General features: G+C 35.4%; 1 protein-coding gene across 6 annotated transcripts in view; it reads right to left on the minus strand.

Moving 5' to 3' along the window:
- CNTLN (centlein) overlaps window positions 1–16,945 on the minus strand; it is a 192,648-nt gene that overhangs the window by 14,512 nt on the left and 161,191 nt on the right. For 5 of the 6 annotated variants that reach the window (XM_082075481.1, XM_082075486.1, XM_082075485.1 and 2 more), the window contains 3 exons: window positions 15,257–15,383; window positions 13,526–13,663; window positions 12,982–13,167 (listed from right to left, as the gene is read on the minus strand). In XM_082075481.1, coding sequence (XP_081931607.1) covers window positions 12,982–13,167; window positions 13,526–13,663; window positions 15,257–15,383 — 451 coding nt within the window. Of the gene's footprint in view, window positions 1–7,962; window positions 9,097–12,981; window positions 13,168–13,525; window positions 13,664–15,256; window positions 15,384–16,945 lie in introns of those variants that run through there. The other variant, XM_082075483.1, reaches the window with a different exon arrangement.

The following is a 16,945-nucleotide window of genomic DNA, read 5'->3' on the forward strand; positions in this document are numbered from 1 at the left end:
TCTGGATTTGTGACTAAAACCGTGCTGATAACACACCAGCTATTGCTGAGCAGTGCTTGCACACAGTGCTTGTACAGTTATTTGGTCCTTATTGCCTCTCTAAAAATGACTTCAAAAATACTCCCAGTAATAATGTTTAAACTGATCTCGCAGCACTATTGCTGTTTGTCAGAGAAAAGCTCTTCTACAGTAATATAATTTGTTACATATGTTATTTAAGTTACCTAAACTAGCTTTTTCACTTGAACAAATACACCTCCTAGGCATAACTTTCTTCGATCAGAAAAGGGACAAGGGTGTATACAAGAAATCAAGACAGAGCACTGCAATAGATTCATCTGGCCAACGGCTCTAACGTGCCATTGTGACCCATGGGAATGAGTCAGTCTCGGAAGGTTAACTTAATTCTTATGACCCCCAGAGATCACATGTGATTTCAGAGACTCCAGCAGATGCCCTGAAAGCAGAGTGTAAAGGTACAGAGGAGACACAGACCAGTCTTATCTTCCACCAAATTCAGTATTCAGTACTGACTGAGAATGCTATTGCCAAATAATAAAGTAATAGTAACACTAGTTTACCAATATCACACAGGTCACATTTACAATATGGTGTACTGGTTTTATTTACCTGTCTTCACTCATAGTTTCTGCTTTAGTCCTAAAGTTTATTAACATATATATTCAAGATACGTGGCTCAGCTCTTGGATTTATCTGTACATATCTGGAGGAATTAAGATAGGCTTTTACTATATTTTCCATTAAGAATAAAGTAAACAAACAAGCGGTAGAATGCATTAAAACTCAAACAAAACAAAAAGATACACTCAAGGGAATATCCGAGTGAATATTATCTAAAAGCTAGCAGAACTGCAAAGTTTCAAAGGCTAATTCAATAAAGAGCTGAAAGGGAGAAGTACATCCTGTAAAGCTAGGTATGTGATATACGTGATTTAAAATAAACAATCTTATGTTGATTGGCACTGAGAATAGTGCTCACAACTTCACAGAGATCAGTGGAAGATGAAAGCACACATTGCCTGAAGAAATGCCTCACCTGATGACCTGTAAGAATTCCATTTTACATAAAGATGGAGAAATTCCAGTATGCACATACAAAATAATGTGGTACTGCAGTACTGATTTTCCACATGCATTAACATGAGCATATCTGAACACACACAAGCATAACTGAAGTTCTAACAGGCAAGGTTATTTAAAATATTACCAGCCCCTTCTATCCTTGTGGCAAAAGCCATGTCCTGTCTTCAGTCCAGCATCCTAGCCCAATCTTGCCTTCTGCATGGCTCTGAGCAATGGATGTCAGACTGCGAACTAGAAAAGGTGAATTCAGTAATATCCCAAACACAATTATAGTAAGAACATCTGGAAAAGTGTAGACAGACTTGCACAGTATTGTTTTTCAACTGCTAAAGCTAAACCAAACACAGCTTTCCTGACAAAGCCCTTAAGTCACACAGTATAAAAGAGGCCTCAGAATTTCAGTATTTGGACACAAAACTCAGCTTCCCGTCATTTAGAACTGCAGACCCCCAAACCAGGTAAAATTCAGCAATGAAGAAGAATATTAAGGTACAATGAAAGAAATGAGAGACTATGTTGCATAAAATTTGCCAATCTGATTCCTTTCACAGGTAAGACTTGAATTTATTCATCTATGTTGCCTTAAGTTGTTATTCCTGCTTGCCATTAGGAGGACAGAGGGGAGAAAAATCGCACTTGGCTGGCAACCGTTTAAATACCACATTTCTCCAAAATACCTTTTTTACCAATATCATCCTACATCCTTTACCAAACTACCATTGCTTCTTGAATCAAAACCATTGAAAACAAATTATTTCTTTATAACCATTTATTTTCAAGTACAAATTTGAGAATGTTATTTTGACTGCATTTTCTTAACCAGCTTCAGGTGTGGAAAACCACAGGGAAGAATATTAAAAATATTTCTATATGGCATTTATAAGAAAAGGAAACTGAATGCATTGTGCTATGTCCTAAAAGACAGTTCAATTTATTTACAAATTAATAGAAAAGTGACTTAAGTCACAGCCAGTTTTTAATTTTAGATTGTTTTCAAAACAAACCATATTGAAATAAAGATGCAGCAATGGACTTATTCTGGCCAATTACAATGTAGTTTATAGTTCTGTAGAGAAATATGCGACATACAAATATAATTATGTGTTTTAAAATACCCTTTGTGATTTCAAATTACAGCTTTTTGTATTATTGGGCTGCTTTTTCTCTTTGTCTTTTCTAACCCTCTCTTGATAATTGTTCAGCTATCACACTTTCATTTATGCCTGAAGTCTTGTCTTAAAAAATCTGTTTCTATTCATAGCATTCTTTGTAACATGGCTTGAGGTAGAATTAAGCCCCTCTTATTGCATTAGCTGGGCACCTCATTCATAGAACATACAGCAGATACTTACTGATATGAGGGACACTTGGTTATATACAATATTACATCTTTACAGTTATCTAATCTCTCCTGTACATTAAGCTTTAAGACTGTCAAAAACTTAAACTGTAGGCCCAAATATTTTAAGACTGATGCTTTTTTTTTTAAGTATCAGCAAGCACTCCATAGTTTTCATTGTATTGTTGCTAAATTTTCAACAAAATTACTATGTTTTGTGACTTATAATGGGGAAAAAATAATAGTTTTCTTTATAGCAGAGAATGAGTTGAAATATGTATAATCATTGTGGGATGACAGGCAGAATATTTCTGTCAAAATATATTGGTTTCTAAAATTATATTTATGTGAAATGGGCAATAATAATAATTTAAAGTCCTATTTACTTCAGCATTTAAGCCCTACCTCATTTACATTAATTTTTTCCCTGCTGTAAATTCTTTGGTTTCAACAGAATTACCTTTGATTTACACAGGTGCTAGCAAAACAAGCATCATTCCTTTAAAATGTCGTATATTACCGTTATTTACACAGAGAAAAAAAAAAAAAGGCACTGACAGAGATAAGAGCTTCACACACGTTTAGTAAGAGATGCCTGGGATCTCGGAGAGTTTATTATCTGAACAGTTAGGGCAGACAAAGTCAGCATAGTTATCCTGGACATGGCGAACAAGGAATATTCAGGGCAGGCCAAGAAAAACAGAGGTGAAGCAACACTCAAAGGTCACACAGCAGGTCAGCAACCAAGGTGTGCAGAGCACAAAGATTTCCTGATACTCAGGTCAGTGTCTGAGCTTATGCTATCTTTCTGCAGAAACACAGGCAAAGCATAAAAACTATAAATCAGATGCTCTGTGTAAGACCACTGCACTGCTGAAACAAACGTGTTTGAAATCTAATTCAAGAGGTCAGCTCTGGCATTCCTTACACTCTTTAAAAAAATTCCACAAATCTTACCAATTGTGTCTTCTTAAAATACTGTCACTTGTTTTTTTTTATGATTCCACCCTGCTAGAGCTCATCCTACCCCTCAGTAGCTCTTTGGTCATGCCCTCTGGGGAATCCCCTCAAATCCCACCTCTCTAAACTACTGTGGAGCTCTATGTATGGGCACTTTCTGTTCTCTCTGCTTCAGCTTACTGTCTTCGTAATCTGATCAATTTACATTGAATAATTATTTGTACATGAACTCCTGAATAAATCACTACTGGAGATCTTTCTCCTCCTTTCCAAGTTTTGCTACTTTTCCTGTCCTTTTGACAAAAAGTTTTTCCACCACTTCAAGCCCAGAACCTTTATGCTTTATACTCATATGTCTGTCCTCCAAGTCTTCCAGTTAAGACTTTTTCCAAGTCAACATCATTTCTACCTTTCAGACCTGAACTGGCCATTATCTTTAAACTAGGCATCTTTCTAACAGTCTCCAGATTAGGCACAGGTCTGTGTACCAGCTTTAAAAAGCAGTTTCTCCAAGCCATTTAAAGGAATCACAGGTGGATCTACACCCTTCCTGGGAGTGCACTGCAGAGTCTCCATGTAGCTTCCAGCTGAGCCTGTTGAAGTCTCTCATTCTCTGAAAAATTTGATTTTTTTTTTTCCTGAGTCAGAAAAGGAAATTATTTCCAAGTTTGTGAATATAATTTCAAGTTCAGCTCTAGTTTGTTGGATCTGTTCACACAGTATCTACTATTAGAGAGTCATGGTCTATGAGAATGGTTCCCAGGCAGTGTAAGAAAAATGAAAGTAGCATTAATATGAACAAAATTGCCTGTGTGAGGCACTCATGCATCTAAACTTTGCATGAGACATACATGCACAGTACAGAAACCTGAGATACCTTGCGATCTGGTTACATAGGTTCAACTATTTAACTGAATTCCTCCAAACCTGTAATACAGAGGGGGATATAAAAAAAATCAACCTATTTTAAGCTACATCAGTTACCATTTTTACCTCTCATAGTCAAAAACCAAAGCGAAGAGCTATCACTTCTAAGTCTGAAAAGCAAAGAAAAAGAAGAGCAAGGAAAAGCTTTTCAAAATCTTTCTATTTATTCTCCATTTTTAATAATCAAGATTTTATCCATTAAGACATCTACATTATATGCTGTTCCTGGCATATTGTATGCATCAATAACCATATGCCTTCTGTAAACTATAAGAGTTCAGCCATTCACTTCATTTATTAAAATTCACAGGGCCTGTTATTCTGTTTACAGTCTAATAGATATTCACTGTCACTATTCAGGCCTCTGATTCAATTTGCCTAAATCCCAGATGCAGAGTAATCCTGATGGAGATTAGCTTAATTTATCACCAATTTCTTCTCAGAACCAAGAAAGGTTAGTATTTCATAATAAAAGCTGTATTTCTCCCTTTTTGCTAAAGCTGCATGCACAGTGAAAAAGAAGCAATAAATGCCTGATTTTTTTTAATGGTGAGATTTTTTTCAGCTACATAAATTTTGCTTTGCATATAGGACATCTCCTCTTAAAGGTGCATATTCTGCAGACAAGAATACTGATTCTCCTCAGACTGGAACACATCCTTTCAACCAAATATTATGTTGATTCTGACAGAATAGAGATTGGCAGACTCATCATCTACTCCATACAACACAAAATAATCACTCTAGGTATACTTTTCTAGATAAAGTGGTGACGATTCAGAGTGTAGTGAATGAAATATACTTGTCTTTTGGCTTTTAAGTGTTCCCAGTGGAGAATATTTTCTAGCAACTTGAAGTCATATTAAAGGTGTCCACTTTCAAATCAAAACTGACAGGGCTGATTCACGTAAGTGATACTATCTGCTGTTTTTTATACATGTCCCAGTGACCTACTGAAGAAACCTTTGTTTGGTCCTGTAACACTTCCAAATTAGCATGGTTCATATAAAATTGTGTAAACTTTTAAACATAAACGAATTTTCATCTGCACAGCAAAATACAGTTCTATTTCCAAAAAAAGTCAATTTTTGCCAATTATAAATTTTTACAATTGTTTATTATGCTTAGCATTTTTAGATGAAGGAACAAGTGGCACCCCACATCTAAACTGGATACTCACATAAAAAGCATGTTCTGTACACCCTGGGACTGGAAGAAGTTAAAGCAGTAGTACAGCCACGGAAACTGAATCCACAGGGTTTGAGAATACATTCACCAACAGAAACGTCCTATGAAGAATATTTCTCACCACTCTCATAACTGCAGAATTCTGAAAGTTCCCTGCAAGGATCTACTTCTGTCCAAAGAACTGACTTTGTAGCTGGAGGGACAGGCCGTAGCAGTCTATTTGTGTTGCTCTCATGTAGGAAAGGAGCTGATAAAACTAACACAGTATTTCCCAAATATTTGATGCTACCAATCCAAATACTAATTACCTGGGTTTGTTGGTTGTGGTTTTTTGGTTTTTTTTTGAGATAAAGGGCAAACAGGACATCATCTGCATATGGCCATCCTGAGAAGAACACGTTTCCTAGCAATGCTCTATCTCCCCCAACACAGAACAGTTCAAGAGAAAAAGACAAAGATGGTAAATACCAGGAATTTGTGAAATGATAGGAGTTTTTAACATGAAAGTGGCAAGTTGTTAATTAGACTTATTTGTAAGAGGAGGAAGTTTCACGTAACATTTTCAATTAGCACTGGCACTAACGAGCAGTCCCAGCATTTCTATCCTGCAACCACGTAAATCTGTCCCTGCTCTGAGCCTCTGTGGTACACAAAAGCCGGTGCTCTGGGTTTTCAAAATGCACTAGCTCACAATTGACCCATAAAATGTTTACAATAACAGTTCATAAATGGAGGAGGGAGGAAGTTTCATAGGGGCAAAAATGAGCAGTGAGGGTCACTCAGAGGTGGAACTTCTTAACAGACATGTTAATTTATCTGAAACTACTTATTAAACTACAGCCCAAGACAGCAGTGAGAAAATATGCCATGGCAAAACTGATGCCAGGATTCAAGGTAAACTGCAGAAAGGTAAGAGAGACTGACAGATATTGGGATATAAGATAAGCTGACTGAATGGCAAATGACTGGCAGAACATCACTTGGCCAAGCAGAAGTGGAATACGGCCTCTGACATGCATGGCTGCACATAGCTGTATGTCAAACAACAGAGCAAGGGGGAAATACACCTAGCTTAAGCCCTGCTCTGAGTAGCAGAAACGAGGGCAGATGTCTTAAGAGAGGGAGTGTTGGATCCCCAAGTAGATCCACTAAGCTTGCCAAGTAAACTGCCAGGGGTCTTGATTTTGGCAGTCAACTCTATCAGATGGTTATACTGGAGACCTATCAAGAACAATGCCAGAACAGACCAGATGTGAACTGTGCTTCATTGGGTATCCTCTGTGGAGGGCACACAAGTCCCAAATCACAGAGGCATTATACAAGTGAGAAAGGCACTCAGCTGACTTTGAAGCATTCAGCCGCCATCACCTATTCACTACAGCGGCAGTTGAATATAGGTTCTTTATCAAAACTTCAAAACGTCTTCCTCAAGGTCAGAAAAGTTCTAATATTTTCAGGCTCAGGCAGATGCCATGACTGCAAATTAACTTTTAAAAATCAGTTCTACTGAGGCACAGGTTAAATGGGGCAGACAACATTGATGAGTCTTGAGCTTACAAGGGTCTGTAACAGCAATATATAGTCAAAGTCTAGGTCACCTAAAAAAAAAGAAGTATAGAAATACAGAAAAACAGAATTCATAGAACCACAGAATCATTCCGGTTGGAAGAGACCCTCAGGATCATCAAGTCCAGCCATAACCTAACCTAACTCTAGCACTAAACCATGTCCCTAAGAACCTCGTCTAAATGCTTTTTAAACACCTCCAGGGTTGGTGACTCCACCGCCTCCCTGGGCAGCCTGTTCCACTGCTTCACCTACAGAACCAGGCAGCTTTTTGGACAGATTCATAACAAATTAGCATGCTCTACCCTATTTTTGATAGACGTCGAATAGTCTAATAGTTTTTTAAGACTATCCAATGGCCCTTTTGTGCACGTGTTGTCACAGGTACTACAAGCATAATAAAGAACATTTTTCTCTGGTTGCTGTGCTGCGCATAACTGGCAAGATCAACCTGAGGATCTGACACATGCAATACATGTTATAGAAAATATTGAACAATGGTAAATTATAGAAACTGGATGCATGTTTTAAAGATAATTTCTGGTGCTGATGGAAGCTGGATGAGATGAAAACATGTAGCTTTATAAAAGGCATCTAAAATACTCTCAAAGCCACCTGGTCCCTCTTACAGGCAGTTTGTGTTCTTCTGTAATAAAAATGTTCTATTTGGCCTACCTTACATTATATTTACAGCCTTACTTCATTACTATTTGTCAGTCTTCACAAATGCCATTGATAAATTTTATCAGGATTTGATATCTAATTCTGTGAAAATGAAATTTCACTAATTCCTTTTTAGATCAAAGGCACAGTCCATTTTTAATCCATTTAACATATTATTGATATTGCACAGCCTATATTTTTATCTGAAAGTCTCAGTGCTAGGTCAGACATTTTTAAAAACAGTGTACTAAAACAAATGGAAACCTTTATCAACTGACGTGTACTGCCTTCTAGAAAAGAAATCAGATTTATTCAGTCTCTTCCATAAAGCCATTCTAAGAAACATAACTTTACTCCTATGGTTTAATATTAGGTTGGTGCAAAAGTAATTGCAGATTTGGACCATGAATTTTAAATCATTATAACTAGGCACAAACACATCTTTATTAATCAAAATAGGAAGCACTACAATCAATATTTTTGCCAATAAGGTTATCTATTCCTGTAGCATAAAAGTCCATGCTTCAGGATTCTATGAACTCTTGGAAAGCATTTTATGCATCCTGCTGGTTGTGGAAGCATTTTCCCTGCAAAAAGTTGTCAAGATGCTTGAAGGAGTGGTAGTTAGTTGGCAAGAGGTCAGATTAATATGGTGGATGAGGCAAAACTTTGTAGCCCAACTTGTTCAACTTTTGAAGTGCTGGTTGTGCAACATGCAGTTGGGTGTTGTCATACAGAAGAATCGGGCCCTTTCTGTTGACCAATGCTGGCTGCAGGCATTGCAGTTTTTGGTGCATCTCATCAATTTGCTGAGCTTATTTCTCAGATGTAATGGTTTTGCTGCATTCAGAAAGCTGTAGTGGATCAGACTGGCAGCAGACCACCAAACAGTGACCATGACCTTTTTTTGGTGTAAGTTTGACTCTGGGAAGTGCTTTAGAGGTTCTTCTCTGTCCAATCACTGAGCTGGTCATTGTCAGTATAAAATGTACCTTTTGTTGCACATCACAGTCCAATTGAGAAACAGTTCATTGTTGTTGTGTAGAATAAGAGAAAACGGCACGTCAAAACGATGATTTCTTTTATTTTTGATCAGCTCACGAGGGACTCACTTCTTGAGCTTTTTCACCTTTCCAATTTGCTTCAAATACCAAACAACCATAGAACTGTTGACATTGAGTTCCTTTGCGAAACTTCTTGACCCACCATGGCACTGTACATTTGTTAGCAGTTCCTGGGCCAAATGCGTTGTTGATGTTGTGAGTTCTCTCCACTGCTTTATGATCCATTTGGAACTCAAATAAGAAATTAACTTGAATTTGCTTTTTGCCTAACACCATTTCCATGGTCTAAAAGAAATATAAAATAAACAGCAAGTAATAAGTCAGTAGCAAAAAATAAAGGTGAGAAAAGTGCATTGAAATGATGTATAATAAAACCACATTTATTTAAGAATTTATTCCAATATTAAACAGCAAATTTAAACAACACAAAAAACTGCAATTCCTTTTGCACCAATCTAATACTTCAATAATTGAGTTTCAAATCAGATTTTCATTTTTTCAGTCAGAAATGAAGTCAGACTGACTTAAAAATACCTATCCTGACTGCCTTTTCTGCATATCAACTCAATATTATCATTCTTTTAGAGTACTCTAATACTCATTGTAGTGTTAAAGTATATATACACTTACTTTGAATACTTATTCAAAAAGAGGATCAGCAAGAGTAAAATTCCTTAACCAGCTCTATAAAGTTGTAAACTACAAAAGTTCTCAATTAAAAAATTCTACTTCTTTCTAGAAATTGTTTAAAATACTCAGTTGGCTACTAATAGAGTGGGGATGTTTCATCATCGTTATTTAATACCAGCCTACTTCCTTCCAGATACAAACCAAAATATTCATACAAGACTTCTATCTTCACATAGTTACAGAGTTGTCTTCTCTAATACAGGGTCATATGCACCCTGTAATAGCTATCTTATTACTAGTACATTTTAAAATCCTGCCCCTTCACTACTGTTCTTTGCTTTGCTACACACAGATTTAATCTTGTTATCTTTAGCCTCTTCTCTGTCCTCCATAATCTATTGCTGCTCATCTTTTCAGGTTATTATCTATAATCCATTTTCCACTTCCTTTATATTGCCTTTTTATTTCTAAATATTGTGTTCTCTCTCCTAGCAAATTGAAATAGATACTTATAAGAAGTTACCCTGTAATTATGGAACTGTGTTTTTCTGGTTACTTAATAAACTGTTACAGTGCACAATTGCTATTCATATTTTTTACTAGCCTGTATCTTCCTCACAACAGCTTTGGAGAAATACGCTGCTCTGAATCAACATATTTTAGGTGCCCTATTGGTTCCCACTGAACGTAATTTAGATCCTAACACTTGATCCCCGTAACACACTCCAACATTTAAGAATAAGTCCAATGACTTAGAACATACTGGATACAGCAACTTTTGTTTGTAATTATTTCTTCCATAATTTTTAGAAACTATTACTATATTTTACAATCTAGCAGTTTTAGTTAGTTGCATAAGTGTCCCAAACTGGGCTCCCCCATACCAATGCAATGCTTTATTGTGCATTACAAGTACACATAACTCATCATATCCTTTCATTTGATCCAGTGGCGTATATCAGACTCCTATCAGAAACCCGTCCCCCAGTTTTTGTAACTTAGTATATTGATCCAAATGGATGCAAGATCCTGTGGTTCTGAGTTATCAAGGCAGGTAACAGTGTTTTGCCATGCTCTTTTCTCTGAAGTCTCTCTGTTGTCCTTTTATTAGCTGTAGCTATTAATTAGCAACACTGAAATGTTTTAACTGCTCTATGCTACAATAAGAACTATGTAATGTCATGAACAACATGGAACAGCTAGAAAAAAAATAACTGCATTTAATTAATTAATGAGAACTGCAGCTGCACTCAGAAAAACAAGTCAGGCTTATGACATGATCAGACTGGCAGAGAAAGGTAAGAGGGTCATACAAATATGTTAAACAGGTTAAGCAAGAGACAGTTTAAACCTGATTAAACTTGTTCTCTATACAAAAAAAAACCTTATCTGAATTACTGAAACCTGAGTGAGAACCAAAGTCAGGAGAAAACTGACAGCCACCTGGAAGGAGAAAGTAGAGATGAGGCAGATCAAACCTCCAAGGAAAAGGTGGTCCAGGAAAGAGTACTGCTACCGCTTATTGTGCCACCTTCATCTTCCTACGCAGGTTGTAGCATCAGATACATAACAGGTATTTTAACAGGATTTACCTGATGTACTACAAAATTCCAATGAAATGCCAAGGATTTTTAACTATATTTTGTACAGTGGCATACTGCAAATCAAGTCTGTTTTCGGATAACTTTTTTTTCCATAAATATTTATCACCTAACTAAATAAAGCAGTCTACTGAGGAACTCCCTGTTCATCAATATTTGACTCATAGACAGCATCTTTATTTTGAAAAAATCTTTCTGCAGAGCAACAGTAGTCAGCAAAAATGTTACTTGAAATATGCATGCATATTCTTTTATCCAGGGGAGAAACTACATATTTAGCTTTTATTAGCTAAATATTATTATTATTTATAGCGAAACTACATGTTAGCATTCTTTTCACATACAGTACAACTGTGTAGATGCTAATGAATATTCATGGTAAGTAACAGAGAAGCAGTGATCTTATTCAACAATAAAAGAAGTATCATAATAGTTGCTAATAGGTGATTTTCCTCATTACCACTACTTTTGAGAACAGATCTTTTGCTTTTTCATTTTCTAATTTTTGACAAACTTTTTATTATGGAAGTATGTAAAGTATTGACAGTACGAACACTTGTTTATCTCCTTTGTCTATAATGGCTGCTACAGTTTATTCAATTAAGTCATTCCAAAATTCATAGCAGCCCGAATGGAGATTCAATTAAGTCTCTCTGTCATCAATGACATAGGAGTATTTCATTAACAAAAAATAGGTAATACATTAGATTAATTCAGAATTTCCCATACTTAGCCAAAAATAAGCATGCAGCTGTGGAACGAACACGCATTTCTTCCTCTTAGAGGAAGCTTTCTGTATTAGAAGAAATCACATTTTCCTCCAAGAAAAATAACAAGAATAGGCAAGATACTTCCAAATGACAGGGCACAGTGATCAGTTTTATACCACTTTCCCAATGGTAAAGAAGAAGATATCCTTTATTTTAATCACAAACTTAAGAAATTTTTAAAATAACATTTTTAAAATAACAGGCACTTTTTTTTTTTTTCCATGAAAGTCAATCCTCACTTTCACCTTAGATATTTTCGCTTATAAATTCTTTGATTTTAGGATTTTAGTTTTCATTAAACATTGTTAATCAGAATACCACTGGTCTTTACTTTGGATGCTATCAGACTGGCTCAAACATACCTGAAAGCAGATCACCTCTAAAGAAATGAACAGTAGACAAGTGGATCTGTTTCATGAGTTAGTAAGCTATAACCTTGTCTGGAAATAGGTATATAATAGATATATACTAAATTCAGGATAGATATATACTGAACAGGCATTATAATTCTCCGTTACGTAGTGGATATTTCAGAAAAGTAAAAAAAATCATATTTCAATTATTAAGTAACAAAACACAGATTAGTCCGTTCTGCAAAACTTCACACTTAAGTAGTATGATGTGCAATTGTATAACACCACACACACAGTATTATTGCATGATGCACTGCAGCAAATTGTTAAATACTTAACTAAAATAAGAAAAGAATGTTTTAGATACTGCTTTTAAAACTGCTTTCAATTTTGCAATATGGAGGCTTCCTTATTTAATATTTCTGCAATAAAAAGCAACGCATGTGGAAAATGAGGTAATTCGCGCTAATCACAAGATATGAATTATTTTCTTAAATAGATTGGGAATTTTTTTTCTGCAGAGTAATTTGCTATACATACAACTAAGTACTTTTTCTTGGGAACAAGTACACTGTCAGCCATAGACAAAAAGATGACCAATAAAAATTATGGAAGTCTAGGTCAGAGATCTAGAGCCATTGACTGACCTTGTTTAGACCGGCTCAGAGCTGACACCAGGACAGTGAAGAAACCTCAAAGATTGTTCCAGAAGAGGCAATGCACCAAAGATTACCTTCATCTAATATTTTACATTTTGGTTTCACTCAAGGATACCTTTATTCATCTGAACACTCAAAAGGAAATCAAAACTCTAACCTTCACAAATGTCACGAACTCTTTTATTTTGTCATTGGCCAGCAGCAGCTTCTTCTGTACAGTTTCCAAAGCCTGTCCACTTTGTTTTGCCAAGCCATGTAGTTGTTGAGATGCAGCTGCCTCAAGTTCAGTCATGGCACATTCAGTCTCAACCATTTTGCTCTCTAGATTGCTAAGTTTGAGATCCTGAAACACATCCACAGAGAAACAGCAGTGACATATTAAAAGCTGGTAAGTAGGTATGGTACACCACAAACAAGTCAGCCTCTCACACAATGTTTAACATCACAGAACATTCTACTTGCAACACACACAATGTCATTTCACAGGAAAAAAATAATTTCATTTTCAGTCATTAAGCACATGTTTCAGCATCTAAATTTCAGTGATATGACTGAATTAAATCAGAGAAACACAGTACCATTATTCTGTTCTTTTTCCCCCTTCTTTATTTAAAAAGCCTAAGCTGATGACCTTGCAACTTTTCACTTGAAAGTGAGGTATGAAATGGTTCCAGAGTGGAGCCATCACATCTCTAATATACCTTTTGCTCCAACTCATCTTTAGCCTTGTGATACATCTGCTCATACTGACACTTCTCTTTCGTAGCTTCATTAAGTCTTTGTTTCAGCGAGTCAATGGAAGTTTTTTTGTTTGAACAGTCTTCAGCCAGTGCCTTTACCTGAAACAACAAAAGGCCAAGAGCAACTGACTATTAAGACATAAAACTTAAAAATGAAAATAAAACCAAAACTAAGCTTACCAAATTGCATAAACATACATGTAGTATATAAATAATTTGATTAAAGTACTTTTTCTTTCTGAAATTACAGCCTTCAATAAATCTCTACTGCTGATCCAGTAGAGATCAGTTTGCACACAATCTTGTTACATAAAGTCTTCACTTGTATTAAGTGTAAGTAAAAGCTCTTCATTTGCAGAGCTGTTTGTTTATATTTTACTGTTGCAGCACATGCAAAAGGGAGCAAACCACAACTTCCACGCATTTCTTCTATCAGAGGCAAAAACACTAATTAAAACTCAGCTGAGAAAATGATAACTGTCTACAAGTTAATAGTCTGTAAAGCCTCCTAGATAATCATAATAATTTTGCCATGTAATGCAAACACTGATTTTGGGTAAAATGAAATAGACGGGTGCTCCTAGAAAATCATTCAGCTCTCCTGACAGCATTAATCACAAACTTTTCCTGACAATGTCGCATAACGGGGAATTTCTTTGATCTTCTGCTGAAGATAATGTAAAATTTATCAAGTTGATTTTGCACATGGAATAATCAAATTAATGTATGGAATTTGATTCTCTGGAATCTGAGAAATGCAGCACTTAAAATACCCAAAGATCAGTATTAATTTACTTTGTTCCATTCTAAACCATTTGTCTAAAACCAGAACCGGGTATTTTTCTCATTTCATATTTTAGTTCTCTTATTTTCTTATGCTCCCACTCCCTGTCTGCGGATTTCTTAACACCACCTTATCTTCGGCAGGAAGAAAAAGTGCAGCTCGCTCTAGAGCTGAAAGTGCTATGTGGCTGCAAGCAGAGACAGTGCCTGTGGTATTCAGAGAGCACCCACTTTCTAGGAAAACAAAAACAAATTGGTAAATTGTTTATATCTAGTTTGGGGTCATATGCTGCATAACCTCACAAACAACCAAACACCATAAACTGTTTTCTGGAATTAAAGGACAAAGCACAATACATTGGTTGTATAATATAGAAATATGTCAAAACATATAAAAGTTCTAGTGTCAATGAAACCATACTAAAATTCTGCAGCAGAAAATAATTAGCTACAGAAATTAAGTTCTACCTACAGAAATAGAATTACATTAAGCAAAGAACTGTGAATCATTCATATGTTGCAGCAAACAACAGATTAACATAGTAAAGCATTTAATTCCTATAGCCAGTAGAGGAACAGGGACTTCATTCGCATATGTCATGTAAAATCAGCCTTGTTTCAAGTCTACTGTATTTTATGAACTTACAGTGCATAAAACTAAATTTCACTACTTATGGCACATCCTTGCAACCCAGTGTTCCGAACACTTTAATATTTAATTACACTTCTCATGAACATACATTAAATTATGCTGAATCCATCCAAGCTATTACCATATACTGATTTCAAACAAATTATAGTGGAGGGAATTACACCCTTAAATTAACTGTATGTTGTTTGCTTAAAGCAATATATTGATTTAGTATGTATAGCATGTTGAAATGCCTTCTGCTGGCAAGAAAGAAGTACCTTTCTCTCAAGACTTTCTAATGTTTCATTAGAGATTTTCTCATTTTCTTGATTTGCTTTTACACGAGACCTTAAGTCTTCTATCAAGTGTCTTTTCATATTAAGGTCCCTCTCCAATCGAGAAATCCTAGAAGGGAAGAAGTTACACAGCATGTCACTGCTGAAAAATATTGTTAATATGCAACTATTTTAAACACTACAAGTATAAATGCACTAGACAAACTATCATTCCTGAAATTAGAGAACATTTTTTAAAATAAAGCTTACACAATTATTGAAATTCACTGTATTCTCAACCGTTAAAACCAGTTTCAAGTCTCATATAAAAAAGACCTACTTCTAAGCACGCAATTTATTTGCTTTTTGCTGTGGCTTATGCTCTAACTTGTTTGATCTGAAATCATAAAAATTCCACTTAAGCTTTTATCAAAAAAGGCAAAAAACACGCTGAAAACCTGAAGCAGGTATCATTCAAACACTATTTTGTACAAAACTATTTTTAAAAGAAAGTGAAAGGAGGAAGTCTCCCTTTCTACAACTGACAACTACACAGAACTTCAAAAAAAAATCTCTATTGTATGTCAGGTAATTCTTAAACCCTGCAAAACCCAGAAATAACATTAGCGTTTTTCAGAAACTTATAAAAAAGAAACTCCCATGTACTACAATGTAACCTCTGTTCAATGAGGAATTATGCCTTATACAATGCCTCCACCTTTATGGTACAAATTAATATTTTAAATATAAACATAAGCAATACCTGAGTATGTTCAGACTTCTGTTTTTTTTTTTTTTTTTAAACAAAAGCAAAATGTATGATGGTAACAAGTTCAGGAATAAAACATTGTTGATACCATGTCAATATCACATGAAAAAGAACAGGTAAATAGTGCAACTTAAAATTTCTTTCATCTATTTCACATTTATACTATTGTTATTTTGGTGATAATCTTGGTGATAGTCTTACAGTTTATGAAAAAACACTATCTGTTTTGTAAATGGAACACCATAACCAGTAACACTCTTTTAAATTTAAGTCGTACAGTGGAAAAATTCAGTTTCATTTTGGAAAAGAAAATACACATAGTACAAAATTTAACAACTTTAAGAATTCTGTATTTCTGAAATTAACCGATTTGAGGTGAGTAAACTGCATTCTATTCACAAATAAAAAATTAGACTGGTTAGAGGAGGTAAACTCTGGGACAGGCAAAAAATTCACAGATACACTAATAGGGTATGTTTATATAGTAATATAATTGAAGAACAGTATTATACCAGTTACAGTAGGTAGAATGAAAATCTCAGTTGCATACTTCACAACAATACATGTGAATATCAAAATAAGTAAGAAACTTTAATCAATTAAAATAGAAACAAATACAGTTGTCCTTTTGAACTTTTTATGAATATAAGACTGGATATTTAATCTTGTTTAAGCATCTGAACCTTGACATATCTCTTAGCCCCTAGGCAAAGAATTACTTTATTTGAAAGACTGTGCTTAACCGTGCTGAGGAATTCATTTAGACTTACATCAAGGATAAAACAGTCTACTCTAGGGTCTAGGTATTCTTATTGCAACACAGATACTGCATCAAGCTAATCACTCACTAGTTTAAACAAAACACAGTTCTGGCATGTACTGCTCCAGTTGCTAAAAACACCCTGTAACATTCTGCAAGGGTG

The sequence above is a fragment of the Streptopelia decaocto genome, assembly GCF_964273445.1.
Source record: "Streptopelia decaocto genome assembly, chromosome: Z".
NCBI lineage: Eukaryota > Metazoa > Chordata > Aves > Columbiformes > Columbidae > Streptopelia > Streptopelia decaocto.